Source organism: Guyanagaster necrorhizus, assembly GCF_019112545.1.
Source record: "Guyanagaster necrorhizus MCA 3950 unplaced genomic scaffold BT62scaffold_27, whole genome shotgun sequence".
Lineage (NCBI taxonomy): Eukaryota > Fungi > Basidiomycota > Agaricomycetes > Agaricales > Physalacriaceae > Guyanagaster > Guyanagaster necrorhizus.
The window spans coordinates 543,445-560,977 of record NW_025064906.1 but is presented as its reverse complement, the minus strand read 5'-3'; the positions used below and the strand labels follow the sequence as shown (position 1 = coordinate 560,977).

At 48.4% G+C, this 17,533-nt stretch overlaps 8 protein-coding genes across 8 annotated transcripts; 5 read left to right on the top strand and 3 right to left on the bottom strand.

Moving 5' to 3' along the window:
• Nucleotides 1–323: 323 nt before the first annotated feature.
• Nucleotides 324–2,765, bottom strand: BT62DRAFT_374040 (uncharacterized protein). Its single transcript, XM_043180678.1, has 2 exons — nt 2,550–2,765; nt 324–2,490 (listed from the first exon to the last, which is right to left on the bottom strand). Exons 1-2 carry the CDS (start codon nt 2,646–2,648, stop codon nt 529–531), a joined length of 2,061 nt encoding a protein of 686 aa, XP_043036279.1. The 5' UTR covers nt 2,649–2,765; the 3' UTR covers nt 324–528.
• Nucleotides 2,766–4,763: 1,998 nt separating this feature from the next.
• On the top strand, nt 4,764–5,321 carry BT62DRAFT_374005 (uncharacterized protein). Its single transcript, XM_043180676.1, has 2 exons — nt 4,764–5,028; nt 5,079–5,321. The coding sequence occupies exons 1-2, from the start codon at nt 4,858–4,860 to the stop codon at nt 5,169–5,171; spliced, it is 264 nt and encodes an 87-aa protein (XP_043036278.1). The 5' UTR covers nt 4,764–4,857; the 3' UTR covers nt 5,172–5,321.
• Nucleotides 5,322–5,701: 380 nt separating this feature from the next.
• BT62DRAFT_374011 (uncharacterized protein) lies at nt 5,702–6,412 on the top strand. Its single transcript, XM_043180677.1, has 2 exons — nt 5,702–5,909; nt 5,961–6,412. The coding sequence occupies exons 1-2, from the start codon at nt 5,837–5,839 to the stop codon at nt 6,266–6,268; spliced, it is 381 nt and encodes a 126-aa protein (XP_043036277.1). The 5' UTR covers nt 5,702–5,836; the 3' UTR covers nt 6,269–6,412.
• A 144-nt stretch (nt 6,413–6,556) lies between these two features.
• Nucleotides 6,557–7,278, top strand: BT62DRAFT_922473 (uncharacterized protein; the record flags this gene model as incomplete). Its single annotated transcript, XM_043184403.1, has 2 exons — nt 6,557–6,870; nt 6,918–7,278. 2 exons carry the CDS (start codon nt 6,557–6,559, stop codon nt 7,276–7,278), a joined length of 675 nt encoding a protein of 224 aa, XP_043036276.1.
• Nucleotides 7,279–9,493: 2,215 nt separating this feature from the next.
• BT62DRAFT_1036663 (MFS general substrate transporter) lies at nt 9,494–11,761 on the top strand (the record flags this gene model as incomplete). The annotated part of the gene is made up of 18 exons (XM_043178389.1): nt 9,494–9,649; nt 9,697–9,726; nt 9,781–9,798; nt 9,859–9,884; nt 9,935–9,985; nt 10,042–10,111; nt 10,164–10,245; nt 10,297–10,327; nt 10,377–10,400; nt 10,453–10,587; nt 10,637–10,663; nt 10,716–10,800; nt 10,861–10,932; nt 10,986–11,151; nt 11,209–11,283; nt 11,338–11,465; nt 11,515–11,568; nt 11,621–11,761. The coding sequence occupies 18 exons, from the start codon at nt 9,494–9,496 to the stop codon at nt 11,759–11,761; spliced, it is 1,371 nt and encodes a 456-aa protein (XP_043036275.1).
• Nucleotides 11,762–12,665: 904 nt separating this feature from the next.
• On the bottom strand, nt 12,666–14,326 carry BT62DRAFT_935809 (uncharacterized protein). The gene is made up of 2 exons (XM_043187015.1): nt 13,281–14,326; nt 12,666–13,224 (listed from the first exon to the last, which is right to left on the bottom strand). The coding sequence occupies exons 1-2, from the start codon at nt 13,839–13,841 to the stop codon at nt 12,850–12,852; spliced, it is 936 nt and encodes a 311-aa protein (XP_043036274.1). The 5' UTR covers nt 13,842–14,326; the 3' UTR covers nt 12,666–12,849.
• Nucleotides 14,327–14,408: 82 nt separating this feature from the next.
• On the top strand, nt 14,409–15,436 carry BT62DRAFT_905056 (DHS-like NAD/FAD-binding domain-containing protein; the record flags this gene model as incomplete). The annotated part of the gene is made up of 4 exons (XM_043183594.1): nt 14,409–14,499; nt 14,558–14,684; nt 14,749–15,226; nt 15,284–15,436. 4 exons carry the CDS (start codon nt 14,409–14,411, stop codon nt 15,434–15,436), a joined length of 849 nt encoding a protein of 282 aa, XP_043036273.1.
• Nucleotides 15,437–16,152: 716 nt separating this feature from the next.
• On the bottom strand, nt 16,153–17,244 carry BT62DRAFT_1010105 (uncharacterized protein; the record flags this gene model as incomplete). Its single annotated transcript, XM_043177611.1, has 3 exons — nt 16,153–16,694; nt 16,759–17,008; nt 17,056–17,244. 3 exons carry the CDS (start codon nt 17,242–17,244, stop codon nt 16,153–16,155), a joined length of 981 nt encoding a protein of 326 aa, XP_043036272.1.
• Between the last annotated feature and the right edge of the window lie 289 nt (nt 17,245–17,533).

Below are 17,533 nucleotides of genomic sequence, written 5' to 3'. Positions count from 1 at the left end.
TTTCGGAGTCGTCCAAGTCCACGTCGTTTTCTCACCACATATCTTCGTAACCTCCAATACGTTACATCTCAGTCTGTGAATAAATCAAAATTCTTTACTGCTCATTTCATAACCCGACCTCCAGCAAAAAATATTCACGGAGAAAGGCGGCGCGTGATTTCGCGATTTCCTTCATAACGATACTACATATCTGGCGCAGCTGTAGATGGCATGGTAAAAAAAATACTGGCGTCAGATACCAGCAAATATTCCGAATTCGAGCCCTCAGAGCCTTTTCCTTGGCAATGTTCTCCAAATACTCATTGCTCACAATTAACTTCCTAGTGCAATACTGAAATGCTAATAATGATATACCGAGGATGAGTTACATCCCAGAGTTTACATTTCTTCCCTCTAATGCTGCTGTATGACTAAAAGATAAGTAGGTAGGTAGATATATAGATATGTAACATTACACGGCAGTGTCCACAGTAGCATTGCATGTCGCGAGCATACAACAATACTAAGACTCTAAGAAGCCACACCCTATCAAAGAAGATAAGTCTTGACATTCTTCTTTACGATCTCCAGCCTCTCCAGCCTCACAATCTCATCCCAGTCAGTCATTCTGAACACCGACAGTTTCTCAAACCTCTGCTCTGGCAGTAGTCGGCCAACAACCCAATATTGCATGGCACCGTTGGACTTCAACGGCTCGCTATAGCTACCAAGCAGTGCATAAGTGTCTTCAGGTATCGGGTACTGGTGGGTGGCGATGATTGTGAACATATGTGTTGACCCATGTGCGTCTTTGACAATCAACTCTCCATGTCGATCACCCCCTTCCGTGCATCCCACAGACAATCCCCGTACAAATGCCTTTCCGATACAGAACCCGTTGTACCAGTCGACATCTGCCTTGTCATCGCAGTTAAGCTCCACCAAAGACCTGCTATCTGCTGGTAGACGCCGTGTCATGACTTGGTCCCAGGATGGTCTCCATTTCTTGCTTGCGTTTCCTGGTTCAGGATAGAGGAAGAACAGGCCAGATCGTTGCCATGCGTTCATTGTATTCGTAAGGCCATTCCATGCATCCTCAGGCGGCTGATTCCCATCATATGCTGGTAACTCATTGAACAGTAGACAAAATGCTAGGCCTGCGACTTTTTCTCCTGGGTTGGTCGACACCCGCTTCTGCATGCTCGCCAGCGAACCAAACAGACCTCGTTCACTGTTCAGCGACTCCAGCTGTTCGTGAAACTTTGCTAGTATCTCCTCGTCTTCATAGTTCCCCCCATCCATCGGCTTGATGTGCAGCAGGCCATTGGGTGTATCTCCCTCAACAATCTCCTTCTTCTCGTTGCTAATTTCCTTCAGTGTCCATACACGTTTACACCATCGATGACTGGCCAAGTGGCTGGCTTTTATAGTTATCGACCTATCCATCCCATCTAGGTGAATCTGAACAGATTCCTGAATCATATGCGGATACTGACGTCGCTCTTGCTCAAAGGACCTCAGATACGAGTGAAAGCCCTTCAGCATCTCCCCCTTGGAGTTTTCCTTCTTTTCTATTTGCTTGACACGGTGCAGCGGTCCGTCAGGTGTATCCCCAGCTATGATCCTATCAGAGTCCCCGATCTCCTGTAGCGTCTGTGCGCGCCTAAACCAGCACCGATCATTCTGCAAATCGCCCGCCTTCAAGCTCAAAGGGCGCCCTAGCCCGCTCAGGTAGATCACCACCTTTGGTCTTGCTTGGATCTCGTTATACACGCATCCGAGCGTGGGCATGTCCAACTTCCACTCTTCCACACGCAGATCGTCCCTTAGTCCGCCCTCCTGTCTCAAACAGAGGACATCCAACCACGCGTATTCCGCTCCCAGATTCAGCATCTCGATCCGGATGAGGTCGAGGCTGGTGTCTTTTGGGATGGGTACGGGCCATTCCTTCCCATTGATGGCCGTCCAAACTTCAACGCGATCCTTCACATCTACCCACGCATGCGATATCGGCCGAGGCCAGTTGTTAATATTCCCTCTGATGCTCCACCATGGTACCACCCGATTAGCACACAGATCCCAGACACGTCGAGGAGGCAACCACACGTTGACGATCCGGTTCCCTACGAGTGCTCCTCGTCGTTCCTCCCGGTCCCAATCTTCACTTCTGCATAATCTATCTCGGATGGTCCACTCATGCGGCTGCTCAGGATAAATATCATTCTCCCATGCCCAACGGAGGCGGCCATACGCAGTGCCAAAGTCATAGTCACTCTTGATGCAGTCTTCGAGAACGGAAGAGAGGGTCGGTATGTCCAGGGTGTACGACGTTCCGAGTGTGGCATTCAGTTCATCTAAGATGCCCTGAACACCGAGAGTAGCGCAGGGTGTGTCGGCAAGGGAGGATGGTATAGCAGGTTTTGTCCCAGTGTAAGCCCGTTGCAATGGAATTTTGATTGACCATTCGTCTCGGCCTGCCTCAGTATAGGAAGTGAGAAAGGTTCCATAACACTGCGGAAGTACAGAAATATGTGTTATAAACTTGTGTTCAGTTCGGTTAATTTACTTACCCTCGACATTCTTGCCAGCAAGTGAAATTCATAATCACCAGGACTGGGGAACGCATCGCTACTATGCGCAATATCACCGGCCAGATGGTCGTTAATCATGGCTGTAGCAGATCCCACAATTGATAATTCGGAGGGTCGTTCTGGATGGAAGCTGAAGGACGACTGCGGGATATCCTGCACGATAGGATCGTCATCTTCAGTAGAACTGCTTTCTGGTGTAATATTACCTCTTGAGACTCGGATGGTACGTTTGCGGTCTGATTCTCGTCAAGCTCGGACGCTTCATCGGGAGATGAGTCTGCCATTGTCAGGGCAGTCGAAAGGACAGAGCACATGCGATTCCAAATCGAAACCACAAAGCTGCATAGTAATTGGTATAATAATTTGGACGACGCTAACGTGGTCGAGATGAGTATTCGAAACGAAACGGACTAACAATACATACTGTTTCCCATTTTCCAGGCTCGGATGGATATGCAGTCAAGGGAGTGCGGAACCAAGGCGTATTTGCATCGAGGCAGGTCGGTGTTGCAACTTACAGGTCGATTTCTACGTGTTGCTGCGAAGTCTTCGTGCAAACAACGTTGTAGACGCCAGTGAATCAATGTCATCCTTTGTGATCCGTGCTTTGGGAACATGCAAATCTGCAAAACATGCGAGTACATCAGAATTGAATTCACCTTGTCACCCCTTCACAAAGGACGACGTACAAGGCTGATTTCATATCACAATTGACTTGATGATGGATCGGACACTGTTATACTCTGATACTGAATGTTGCAAATCCATCGAGTTTGCAAGAAAGGTGAGTTGATTCCCAGCCCAGATTTTCGATATCAAATATCCTTGCGCTCTGAGAAACGAATGAGTACTTATCGTCGCTCCATCACGTCACAGATCGACGACGCCCGACTAGACCAATGGAAAGTATGTTGTTGATCCGGATCGCAGGCTGCTAAAGTGATTATCAATAGAGCAAACTAGAAAACGGACGCACACTGGTGGTCTGAGAGCAAGCGTCGTGAACACTCCAGAATCAGGTCGTAATCAAAAACCAGCCACCTCCAAGGGATCGAGTTGAAGAGCCGCAAATAGTCGCATATATACAGCTACACTGAAGCCCCATGTATGCCGTTTTGGGGAAACGACTGCTCCTTCAGTCGTGCGTGGACACAACCGAAGGCCTTGAGCCAGGTATTAGAACACCGCAGGGCATGCTGGTGCCGTGGACATGGTAGATTGCCATAGCGTGAGGATCTGTCGTACCAGAGTCAATCAAAAATGAAGGGAAATCGGAGAGCCACGTACACCAAAAGCCTGCTTGAACTTCCGAGAAGGTCTTTCTGACCTCAAAGAGGGCTAGGACGCGTGATAAGATTGGGAGGGGGACGAGATCTGGAAGAGAGGACTCAATGACTTCTAGTAAGCTAACGAAAAGAAGGCGACATACGGAAGATGATAATATTCGTATCCTCTCGTGTCAAGTGACACCCAGTCTCCAGTTCCGTAAGCGATACTTGGAGAATACCAGCTAAAGGCCTTTGTTGAAGGCCCTGATTCTCCCTGCGGGACCCTCAGCACGAACAGCGATGATCTCCATGTCAAGGCCCAAGGCCAAATGGCAGCCCTAGGATTGCTTATTAAAATCCATCGATTTAGCCTAATTCCATACTTGGAAGGCAATGAGGAGAGCGAACGAAGAGTGAGGAAAATTTGGTACAAGGATGGGACAGAAGTATTGGCGACCAGAGCTGGCAGTCGCAGTCAGTCGCAGTTCTGTAATGGGCTATGCTTAACGTAGTATCGCTAGTAGAAGAAAGCCGTAATACGCACCACTTCGGCTCGACTCCATAGAGAACAAAGGTCCTCCAAATGCGACCATCTCTTCTTGAGTCTTCTTGAGGTACGTGACCCCAGCACGAATTGAATGGAGACCGATAATTCTTGTCAAGGACCTTGTTGAATTTGGGAGGCGCAACTACCAGGATCTCCGCAGCACAATGTGTTTTACATCGTTGCAGCATGTTTTTGCATGGCTTGTGATTTAATTGAAGGTAGATATTGTAGCACTGATAATAAAGCCAAGGAAGGCAAAAATACTAATAGAGAAGACGTAGTTTAGGTGTGCGCGGCAAAGACGGCAAGGGCCGTCGGCTATATTCGGCCCGCCATGACTTTCGACAAACATCGCGATACAGAATGTTCATCGTGCCGGCTGCTTTATTTTGAACTCGTTTTCTTCCAGTGGATCACCGACTATCTGATTTTCTTCAAGCCTCTATATTCTGAGTTCGCACTGCTACCCTTCATGTCATCGTTCATTGGAACAAAGGTACAGCCTTTCTCCTGTGCGCCCGTAGCACATCGAGGACCATGTTCTCAAGGGAAATTGGAAAGGCATGCATCTTTGGGCGAAGGTTATCAATGTTTGGGTAGGTATGCTTCTGAAGTTAATAGTCCGAGTCGTGCTTCTGCGAAGGTGTGTGTCAGGTTTCCTTCCACACCGCTTTAACTTAAACATCTGTACAGACAACGACAATCGAATACAGACTACCTAGGATATTTTATCATTCAGTCACAGGCCAGCATCTTCGAACGCAAAATTTCTCATTACGACCTTAACCCATCCCTATGACATTCGGATATTACTCTTAATACTTCTCTTCTCTGCGACCGTGGATAAGGACGGAATTCTAAGGGAGAGAGATAATTCCCTGAGAAGACGTGAACAATTCACCGTGTAGCCTCTCCCTCTTACGTTTCGCATTTGTGGCGACACATTGGTGGTAGCATGGCGGCAGCCTTCCGAGGGATTTCGCCAGTGCCAGACCATAGTTTACGCAGCTGTCTGGATATCTTATCCTCACTGATAGCGTCGTGAAGGGTAAGGTCTATGCTTGTGAGATGGAGTCGATCCTCATATGAAACTTCCAGATGAAATCAACATCCATCTTCTCAAACTCAGCAAGTATCTTCAGCCGCAAGGAATTGTCTATTGTCTCGCTGTCAACCAACATTTTCTGCAACTTGCCAAAACGATAGGCCGCTCTCTCTGTCGTCCCACGACCAACGTATCCTTCTTTCAAGTTATATGCACTCTGGAAACTCCTGTCGGTGCTATGACAGACGAGACATTGACCAATGTCGTCAAGAAAAGGACAAATAGACGCGACATGTCACGGACACGTGAACAGAATAACGGTCTCTCCGACTCACACACCTTTCGAGACCGCCATTCCCAGTCCGATCTACAGGATATAATGTCTCGTTTTTGAGCCCCAACTACAATGTCTCCTTCCTCACCTTCCTTCTCGACTGCCAGCAGCCATACAGCTGAGAGTACCAGCGAGAAAGCGTGTGGTTAGTATGTTTAGGTTTGACTATCTTTCCAGCTCCAATTCAATCGTGCAGTAGGCAGTTCGACATGGACATCGATACTGTGTCTAACGTTCAAGGGTGCATCAGCCATACCACGCTATTCTTGTCCTCGAGGTCGAAACCGGTCTCTATACCCGACAACGAGCATACTACGTCTGGTATTTTCCCACCGTCCCTTATTCAAACAGAGAACTCACGGAGACATCAATCGCCTTCCTTGCGGAGAGTGTTCTCTTCCTGTCGGCCGTGCTCGTTTTACATCTGACCACGCCAATTCTGACCGCCATTGGCACCGGCTGACGACGAACACCGAGGGTGGCATCCTTCATGAGTGCAGATAAAACTATTTCCGGATGATCGCAAAGAGAGTCGAAGAATATTGCGTTCCCGAAGATTAGGACGTTGCTCTATGAGCTGTTATCCCCTGCTACGCACTCGTCTACTTGACAATATTTTTGCCAAAGCATGTGGGAGGACAAAACAGGGGAGGCGGGTCTGAGGCGCGCAACAAAGACAAGTCCGGGTGCCACCATTAATCGTCTGGCTTTGTCCCTCTGCGCAGACCTACTTAAAAGCAATCCGGACTATGATAGTCACCCACTGCATCCATTCCCGCTTCTCCTTCCACGATGAACGGACTAGGCTATCCTACATCTTACCAATCTGGTGCGAGCCAGCTTGTCCCTGCGAATTCCTCGATATCTTTCACGAATCATTCGGCACCAGCATATGGAGCAGCCATGAATGTTCAGATTCAAGCACCTGTTCCCGAAACATCTTCTACCTTACAGTCGCCTTCAGGCTGGAGTGCACCATCGAGACAAACCAGCCGCCCGTGCCGCTGTGGCCACGGAAGGTGCAGGTGGCGATTCTCTTACCCTATCCGAATGATGATCGCCGTCCACGAAGGATTACCGTTCCAACCCCAACCCCAAGGATCTTGGTCAGTGCCACTTTACCGAGTCCAAGCTAGAGCTCATCCTTTCACAGCCCGCCCCCACGGGTACTCAGCATATATCAAAAAGAGACATTCCTGGTGTCGCAGAACGGTCCCGAAGTGAGCTTCCTGAAGACGTTCGAGAGCCCACTTTATCGCTTCAGCCGGAACGATGCGGAGCGGAGGCGACTTTTCCTCAGGTGTGAGCCTTGGGTTGACGCAGACAGGGTCGAACGGGACAAGGTTGTGTGTTTGGGATGCGGGTGTGACGTCTCTCTTGGGAATGTTGAGTATAATCCGGGTAACTGGATGCGCCACCGGGATTGGTGTGTTGGTATCGAGAACGCGATTTTGAGTTCTGTTCTGGATGCTTGGGAAATTCGGACTGCGAATTCCTCTGTGGGGAGATCGTGATGCTCAGTCTAAGTATTATATATTTGGGACCTGCGGAGCTGTTATTGTTATATAAAGAATAAAGGGTCGTGGCAGTATATTACCTTGGCATCACTATGACCTTAAGTCAATCGAGTGTGGGAGGAAATTAGTTTCCCACTTCGTTGTTATCTGCAAGTCCTCTTTGTTTCGCCTGTTCGTAAAAGTGGCACTCAATCACTGTGGAAATATACTCACATTTTGGTCCTTATAGTACTTCTGCGATGGCCCATGTATTTGATTTGACACAAGAGTTCTCCTTCGCTTTCGTCGGTAGCCTTGTAATAACACGAGATAAAGTGCCGCTAGGCAAATCTCGTTGTCATGCAGCGCAGTGGATGAATCTGGCACATACCTGATGATATGCGATCAGAAGTAGTATTCTATAGCGGTGCACCGCAGATACTTGGGGGCCAAATAAGCAGGCCCTTCCTAGAACTCCCTGATGTTTCATCGACAATGGCGTTAATGAGGGCTGCAGAAAACATACTAGGAATTACTTCCTTGACGGTCGCAGAAATACCAATAAATGACCAAAATTTGCAGGGAATACAGCGTGGAGCTATGCCAGACATGGTTGACTAGCAGTGCAATCAAAACATTTATTGACTCGGAATTTAACAACTACGTTCTACGACTTATCGAAGCAACCCCAGAACTTGAAGAGAATACAGTTCAATATGGCATAGTGAACCGACAGCATCACCAAGTAGATGCTATGCCTCAGTAGGGCCATTTCATCTTCAATCTTTTTTCAGTGAAAACAATTGACAATAGAGCTAAACATCCGTTGTTACAAGCAAAGAGGTCCATTGGTTTCTACACTGTCTTTTCAGCTGGGCGTGACTAAATTTCGGTCAGACCCTTCTGGATCATCCATCCTCTCCCTGTTGAAATCAGCGCGAACGAGCGGTAAAAGTAGACCGGATCGCCGAAGGCCCCATATGATATGACATGGGCATCCGTCGTCCACTGATATGCTTACACTGAAACATATTTGTTCAGCAGAGAATTCTAAATAAAGACGAAAACAGTGTCTTTCTCTCTGTTCGTTGTGAACTTTACCAGCTTCAATAAACCTTCAAGCCGTACACCACCCAAGACACCACGACTACGAGTATTCGTCGAGTTTGGTATGGGCACCAATGTGGTTAGAAACCAAGAATCAGGCTTCCTGACCCTTGTGACCGTACTACTGAATGGAAAGAGCATCGTTTGGACTACAACGGATTCTGTTATGACGAAGAACGTTCCGCCTTGACTCCAAATGTACTCATGAACGAGTCCAGACAGTAATGATCAGGCAGGCATTGGCCCAGAGTCAAGTCCGAGAAACGGCCGAGCTAGCATCAGAGCTTCGGAAGGGTATCCATGAAAGCTGCAGAACGAAGAACGAGGTAAGAGCCCCCAAAACGGAGTCTGACGTATACAGCGGGTATTATTGGGAAACATCTCGATAACTGCCATTGAATATATTTTCCTCTTTGTTGCACTCGTGAAGTAGTTGCAGTAGTCATTGCCGAGTCCTAATGGCCTTGGTGGTCGCTTGAAACGATTCATAACCATTTTTGCCAAGGACGGATAACGGGCCGAGCACCCACTTTCAACACTGACAGTGACATACTATCTCGGGTTCCTCTCGACATCAAGCTACTTTGGTCGACGCTTTCTGTACTATCGCGCTCTGAAATCAAAGTTCATCACAACATGAACCAAGAGTAATGGTCTACTTCTAGTTTGCAATGCGGAAGTAACGCCGCAGAGTTCCAAGTTGGCTAGCTCGAGTCGACGGCGAGTGTTTTTTTTTGCGGCACCAGGTGATTGCCAGCCTGTTTTCTTCCTCTTTAAAACCCAATAAATATTGGCTATTACTAGGGGGATTTAATTATGTTCAGGACTTTATGCTCTTTTTCTCTCGGTTTTTGTGGTAGTGCTTTGAGGAGGCCGTGGCAGCTAACTTGCCATTTATACAGGGATGCGCTCACCGCGACGTCCAGGACTTGTTTGAAAGACATTCGAAGGATACGTAAAGCTATTCTATGAGCCCCAGGTTAAACAGAAATAAGTCTTCTTAGCAGTGCACTCTCTCGCTATGGAAGCGACCAGAACTATGAAATTAGCACGGGCACGAAGGTGGCTATCGGTTGCGGGGGAGTATAAAATGAACGACAAAGGACACTCCATTCATCAGGTCGACATGGCTTCAAATGCTACCTTGGTAGGATCCATACCTGAAGTGATTGACAGCGACAAGCAGAAAAAGTCAATCTTTCAGCGTCTGGTGCCTTCGTCATATTCTGTGGAGAGACGTCTCTTGTTCAAAATTGACGTGTCGGTCCTCATATTTGCTTCGGTCCGTCGTTTTCTCTATTCTCACAGAGGATTCTGACGCTCTGGAAGCTGGGATATTTCATCAAGAATTTGGACCAAGTGAGCATAGTATGGCCTTGCAGGAGAATGTTCTTTAATCAAATCTCCATGCAGAGCAATGTGTCCAGTGCAGTGAGCCATGTGCTTCACATGGAATCTCTTCTCGGCACTGAATTTTGAATATCCGTGCAGTACTTTGCTGGAATGCGTGAAGACTTGTAAGCCGACGATCTCTTTTGGCTGTTTCGGCTCTCATGATATAATTTAGATCAATGTACGGGAACCAACTTGTGCACCTCTCCTCCTGCTGGGCTGCTGGGTAGGTACAACCAATATTAGCCCTATATGGCTGGCTGATTCTGTCGGCGATGGCAGTTATGTTGTTGGCCAAGTGCCATCGAACTTACTTCTCACAAGGGTGTCTCCCCGCTACGTCATTCCTGTTGTCAGTCGTTCTTTTCCGGTACAGTATGTATACCCATAATGTTTATGATCAGCTCGAGCTCGCGTGGGGCCTAGCTACCCTAGGAACCTTTGCAGTGAAGAATGTTCACCAACTCTTTGCTATCAGATTTCTAGGTTCGTCATAATCTATTCTTTTCCGGTGCCCACCCTCACATTTGGTGATAGTCGGTCTGTTTGAAAGCGGATTCTATCCCGGGTATGTTTGTTTTGAATTTAAATGCGGTCGTTACTAATATCTTTATCAGTATGCACTTCATTCTCGGTTCATGGTGCGTTCTTGTATCTATCGGGAATAATAGCTCTCTGAATGTCATTCTTTAGGTATACTCCCCGTGAGCTGGCCAAGAGAGCTGTTGCTTTCGGTATCGCCGGTACAATTGGATCAGCGTCCTCTAGTTTCCTGCAAGTTGCCACCTACAAGACTTTGAACGGAGTACATGGGCTGGCCGGGTGGCGGTAAGCTGTCAGACTAATTGCATTTGTCTATATTCTTACACATTCGAAGATGGTTGATGATTATAGATGCCTCCATGTGCGTTTGGCTTTGCTACTGCAAGCTCGGAAAGCATTAACACGAAAGGAAGCACATTCCCTATTGCGCTTCTCGGATTCTTTTGTCTTCCAGATCTTCCTTACAATGCGAAACCTACCATCGTCCTCAATCAGGACGTGCGTCTCTATTTAGAGATAAGTTTTGTCTGATCAAGTATTCTTATTCAATCATCCTAGGACATAGCTCTGGCGTGCGATAGAATGAGGGCTATAGGTCGCAAGGAGACTGAACCGTGGTCACGAGAAAAGGTTCACAACTATTTTACAGTGTTTTGATGTTTATACTGATACGTAAATGGTAGCTGCGTCGCATCTTCAGCTCCTGGTATATCTGGATCTTACCCATTGAATACGTTCTGTGTGCCAACGGTGGTATCTCATCACCCCTACAATACTGGCTGAAGAGCTTCAACTCGCATCCTCCGCCGGTTCCTGGGAAGCACTTTAGCGTCACCCAGATTCAGCTACGTGCGACAATTTTAATCTAAACTTGATTGGTGCTTATCTGATTACATTCCTCATTAGTCCCGCACCCGGCAACCGTAATCGGCATCATCTGCGCCTTCACGTTTGCTTGCATAAGTGATGGCCCCTTAAAGGGTGCGCAAAACAGACCTGCTCTAGTTATCGGTGCCTTTTTAACCATCTCTACAGGGCGCAGATATCCGATTGTTTATTACAGCGCCATGATACACCTCATTTTGAACACCGTTTGGCTTTCGATGCCGTTATACAAGAACATTCCCGCTCATTTCGCCTATTTCTATTTGACGGCAATCAGCGTACGTCTTTCCTTACCGCCTGTAAAGGTATCTAACAAGAGCAACTCAGGGGCCTGCTGGGGCGCTGATCCTGAACTGGATCACCGAAATCACTGGGGTGGATGTGAGAGATGATCGTTTCGGAGTGGTGGATAATATCACTCACACTGTTTCAGACCGAACTCAGAGCACTCTGCATAGCACTCTCGAATGACCTTGCAACTGTGGTTGGAGCAATTGCTCCCAATTTTGTCTGGAAAACCACCGACTTTCCTCGGGCGGAAAAGGGTTATCACTATTCGCTTGGTATGTCTTAGCATCGTGACGGATGTGCGCCTGATTCTAACACTTTGCTACCCCAGTTCTTCAAGTCTTTTTGAGTAAGTCTGGATTTTACTAATAGATGAACTCGCACTCTTATATTTTTGCGCAGTCCTTTGGACAACTCTCATACTGTTTCTTCTCCGGAGGGACCAAAGAAAGGCATGTCGCCTCAAACAGAACCTCGAGGCAGGCCGTGATGCCTCAGACTCTGATATATCACTAACTAGCTTTGTATCCCGTGACGCTCATGGTCAAGAGTACCGTCGTCATGATCAAGAGGCTAGGTGAACAGCAGATCTGTTCTATTTCAGGGTTACGGTTCAAAAGGTGACACATAACAGGCTATGTGGCCGTAACTTTTTGTTTACTTGTCCGTGTTACATCTGTGTATTTACAACGAATCAATCATTGAGTTTTGATGCTTCCATTCTGGACAGACCATCAACAACATTTTCGTTGCTCATCGTCCACGCCTTTTTCGCAGAACGCAATTGTGCATGGCTGAGCTAGTCTCACCATAATCAGAGCACCGTCAGTTGGAATATCTCGAAGGATTGCGACATTGAATGTTAGTATCACTGCGTCGTCGTGACATGTTGCGTCGCAAATGGCGTACGAGATAGAGAATGTAGGTTCGCCGGTATATCGCAGAAATGGATTGCTAAGAATGCTGCAACTCGGATACCCTCAGCTCAACATCCACAACCCTTGTCGTTTAGCTGTAGAACCTGATTCTCGATGTTGCGACCAAAGGAGGTCTCTTAGAAACCTAGCGGTTCGAAGGAATCGAAACCCCGGTGGTGCATGTAGCGTAGAGAGCTTGTCGCCGTTTGTCCGAGTTCTTACCGACCTTTTGTACATTGTCCTTTCATGCAAGCGTAACAAAACTCTAGGAGGATTTTTATTCTATTCAGAATAGAGAGTGCTTCAGCTAGAGGTAGAATACCGCTATGAGATGAGAGGATATCATGATAGGCCGAATAATACACAAAGTCACAATACGCGCCATGTAATTCATTCCGAGGGTCCGACACAAAAGAGTCAACACAAGAACAAAGAAGACCTCAACACCAATGACCTGTTAAAGGGCCCGTCGTGCATTCCGCTCCTGCCAGCCAGCAACGACAGAACGACTACGTCGAACCGCATCTTGTGCAATCCTTGCAGAGAAGAAACTGTTGAACCATTCAAGATCGCCTTCACCTTCATCGTAGTCGTCGACGTCCCAGTCTCCACTGTCCTCGCCGCCCCCTCCAAACACCGTGTAGGGGCTGACGCACTCACGGTGACCCCCAGCCTCATGCCCAATCCATTCAGAATCTCCTTCAGTAACATCGCCCTGCCCACTGGGACCCGAACCCGACAGCCGTAGAGCTGGAGAGGAGAGTTCTTGAGCAAGGCGCCAAACTCTTTGGATGACTAGAAAAGACGCTTTGACACCTACGACCCTGCGGATCTGTGCTCAAAAATATCAACATCGCCCCCCAAAAAAGATTGTAAATATGTGCTAACCTTCATCTCAGAAGGGTACAGCCCTTGAACCCTCTGCGCAATTATCCAAGACCGCCTAGCTATTGGGTTTCTCCGGGCTTCGCAGTCCAAAACGACCTGGCCCCAGGGGTGGCTGTAAGTGTTGTCGGTAGGGAAAGGGGGTGGAGTGATGATGTCCTGGCTGTGAGCCACAGGGAGGTGATAATCGCCAACGGGGCGGCCATCCAACAGAGCATCCATGTTGGGATAGTTTCCATGAGAGTATGAGACAATCGGAAAATATGTGACACGGTACGCCTCTTTCGGCGCTCGGCGGGAGGTAGAAGGCTCGGGGAAGACCACCGAGTCTGTATCGATAGATATTAGGATAGCAAAGTGGGCAGGACTTTTTTGGCTAACACAATCCGGCGTGGTGGAGATGAGGGTGCCCTCCGAAAACGCTTGTGTGCTGCTAGAGTCAAATGGCAGCCCCTGAGTAGGAAGGTATATGAGGGTGCCGGCGACAAAGTGAAAAAGATCGTCAATGCGTATTCGCTCTATGGTAACACCAGGACATGCGTCATTTTGGAGGAAAGGCAGCATGATGGTGTTGGTATTGGTTGTCTGGGACCTCAACGCCAACACAGAATTTATAAGGCCAGTGTTTCACCACTTGCCCCATTTCGATTCTGCGACGAAAGAAGAGTTCTCGAGCGGTAGTATTGCACAAAACCATGAGTTGCGGCTTGAGATTAAGTGAAGGTGGATTGGCCAGGAGTCTTGACGGGAAGTCTTCGTGAAAGACGATCATCATTTGGAAGGGGTAGAAAAATCTTCACCTGCACGTTCGGCCACCACAGCGGCACGAACGGCTGGTTTGTCTCGATGCTCCAGCTTAGGGGAGAGACATCAATACTAGTACCGAAGTCGGCGATGGTGCAGGCGTTTGAAGCCCAGCAGCTTGCTGGAAATGTATTCCGCGATGAGTCTGGATATTCATGTCGCTCCGTATACTGGCGCCGCGAGAGATAAAAAGTGGGTGGCTTATGAACCGCGAGATGATAAGACAACGCCCTGATAGGCAAGCGCATCCACGTTATGGCTGTGCGGTCGTGCTCACGCGACGGACGCGTGTTCGAATTTGCCACGGGTTCGCCAGCCCAAATCACCATGTCATCCAACGTCGAAGAATTTCGACAAATCCTCTCTTCGTCTGAGAAAATTATAGTATTATCTGGTGCTGGTCTATCCGTAGCTTCTGGTTTGCCTTAGGTTGTAGTTTGTCGTTTGTGAATTACAACTGATACAGTTTTTTTCAGGAATTCCCACTTTTAGAGGTAGCGGGGGCCTCTGGCGTAAATATGACTCGGCATCTCTAGCCACCCCTTCAGCTTTTGCTGAAAATCAAGCTCGAGTCTGGCAGTTCTTTCATTATAGGCGAGAACAGTGAGTACTCATACGGGTTCATCCTGTGGTGTGTTCACTCGCAGCATCGTTTTGTCACTACCAGAGTCCTTAATGTTGCTCCAAATGCCGCTCACTACATTCTCGCTCCATTGACCATTCCACGCATTCGCCAGAGCATCTCTCCCAATTCCAAGTTTACGCACATTACTCAGAATGTGGACGGCTTGTGCACTCGCGCTCTCGAGGAAACCATGAAGGATTACCACGAGACAGATGTCCCGTATCCCATAGAGATGCACGGACGGCTCTTCGACGTTGTCTGTACCGCTCATGACTGCGACTTTCGCGAAACAAACTACAACTCTCCAATCTGTCCGGCTCTCAAAGGCACTGAGCTCGTATTTGGAGCTGGCGGTCCTGAACCTATGGTGCGCCGGTCGGACCTCCCTCGATGCCCGAAATGTGGCCAACTCTGTCGGCCTGGAGTTGTATGGTTTGGCGAACGACCGCATCGCATTTATGAGATAATGCGGCTAGCTGATGAGGCTGATCTCTGTATCATAGTGGGGACCTCTGCTGTTGTATGTTCCAGCGCTGTGTGCTGAAGATCATTATGCTCACGCCGACCGACCGTTCAGGTTCAGCCCGCGTCGAAGATTGGAGGAAGAGTCAAGGCCCGTGGGGGCAAGGTTGCTTTGTTCAATGTCGAACTGGGCAATCATGCCGATGAAGCAGATTTCGTGTTCTTGGGGCCGTGTGAGCAGAGCCTGACCGAGGTGCTTGGCATTTGACATCTGAGGAAAGAGAAAGCATCTGATATTTATTATCTTATCGTGCATGTAGAGGAGACTCCAGGAGAGAATGAAATCGTCGGGGAAGCGATGTGTCGAGGGACCCGAGGGCTGAATAACCTGTTTGTCCGTCCAACTGGAGTCAGTTCTTGGAACGGAACCGTTTCTGGAACTTGCACAAAGTCAGTTGACACGTCGTTTTCTACCCGAGCCGGACCAACTATCACCTCACATCACCTCTCATTCTTCTCCGTGTTGAACAACCGCGGCCTCCACTTCATCACACAACGCTTTGCACTCCTCTGTCCGGTATGAGGAACAACGGGAGCTCTGCTTCTGACCACGTCATACTAGCCTCACGTCACCGAAGTTGCATTCTTTTCACGGTCACGACGATGGCGTGTGCAGAGATTCATTACAGCAACATGGATACACGGGTATTCACGGCAATCTTGTAAGTAACATGTAAGTATATGCTAGTAGAACGTGCCCTGCGAGGAAGGAACAGGGATCTTCATGCTAATGGAAAGTTACACAGGGTGATATAAAGCTGTGTTATTCCCTGGGATGTTGCTCCAAACGAGTTCAGCATAATCGATTCCATCCTACCCTTGATCTGAAGGAAGAGACGGAAATGTGCAGCTGGAACTCGATCGTCGCCCATCACGACGCAAGTTGCGTGGATGGTAGAGAATTCGAACATCTATGTGTAGCACTCAATGGACTCGTCGATACGTGATATCCAACCTCAACCTCTCAAAATATCCTTTCGGATGATCAAGCCACGATCTACAAAAGGCATATTCCAGACGACGAAGATACTCTGCCTCGTACCACTGATAATAACCAGCAATAAAAGGCGCAAAAAGCGACCATGATTTTGGCAAACGACGTTCTTTTATGGCAGCCCTTGCAAATAAAACCATGTTGGTGTACTCAAACCACGGAGGGAACGCGCCGGCCATGCCCCAATCGACTATCCACACGTCACCTCTCTTGTCCACGATAATATTGCGCATATTAAGGTCCATATGACATAGGACAAGAGGATGGGAAATGTCGAACATGGGATACAAATGTGGTTCGAAACTCCCGTAGTTCATATGCAGATCTACGAGGAGGGAGTAGCGGCGATGGTCGAACCAGTCTGCCATGGCGCTGTACGATTCGAAAGGTCCCCGCCCCGGTTTCGGTGAAATAATATCCGCTGCAAGCCAAAGCTTTACCAGTGGAATCGAACGGGCCTGGGACGTTGGGTCTGGGAATAGGAATCCGGTGCAGTTCCCGAACGGATTTCCGCAGCCTCCATACAGTCCACAAACGATTCCACCAGCTCATCTTTGGCCATGCCGTCTCCATTTCATCACCGTCGATAGTCCATCCATCACAAGCCATATCGAATAATGGCCCGGCAATGATTCTTTCTTGTGCATGGGAAGAATGCGCCGCACGTTTGGAACGCGGATGGATGTCGACCGTGAGGCGACGTATGTCATCAAGTACGGTTCGTGAGGATTGGCTTTCTTCGCGGCGGCGTCTGGGGCGATTCTCCATGCGGTGGTGGGCATCCAGCTGATGCCTGGGTTGTGTCTGATCCCTATCGCGTTGTTGTGACTCACTGCTGCATCAATGAGCGCTTTGACTTGGTCATCGGTCAATAAATCGATGGATGAGGGGAACGTTTCTGGTCGGCGGCTGATATGCGAGGAGGAATCGTCAAAGAAGTCGTACGATGACATGGATACCCCATGATGTTTCTCAGAGGAGTGCAGCGTAAGACTTTGCACCGCGTCCTGAAGTGTGGCCATGAGCCAGAACGGTGTCACGTGATGGCCGTATCTGAGCGATGGCCGGGCCCTGTTTTGGGGGTTCAAACGTCAAAACCATCATGCCATCCTCTCCAATGTCGAAAAATCAAGTTTCCTTTGGCGAGCACAACGGTCGGTTGAAATGTCACTGTGGAAGGGCTGCGATCCTAACAAAGAGTTACAAGACGGCATGGACGGAAGGCAATGGCTACATGGTGAGTATTGTGACTTTGATCAGAACCTCGCCTGCTAAATTTCAACTAATAGCGACTGTTCCATTGGCTTTCTT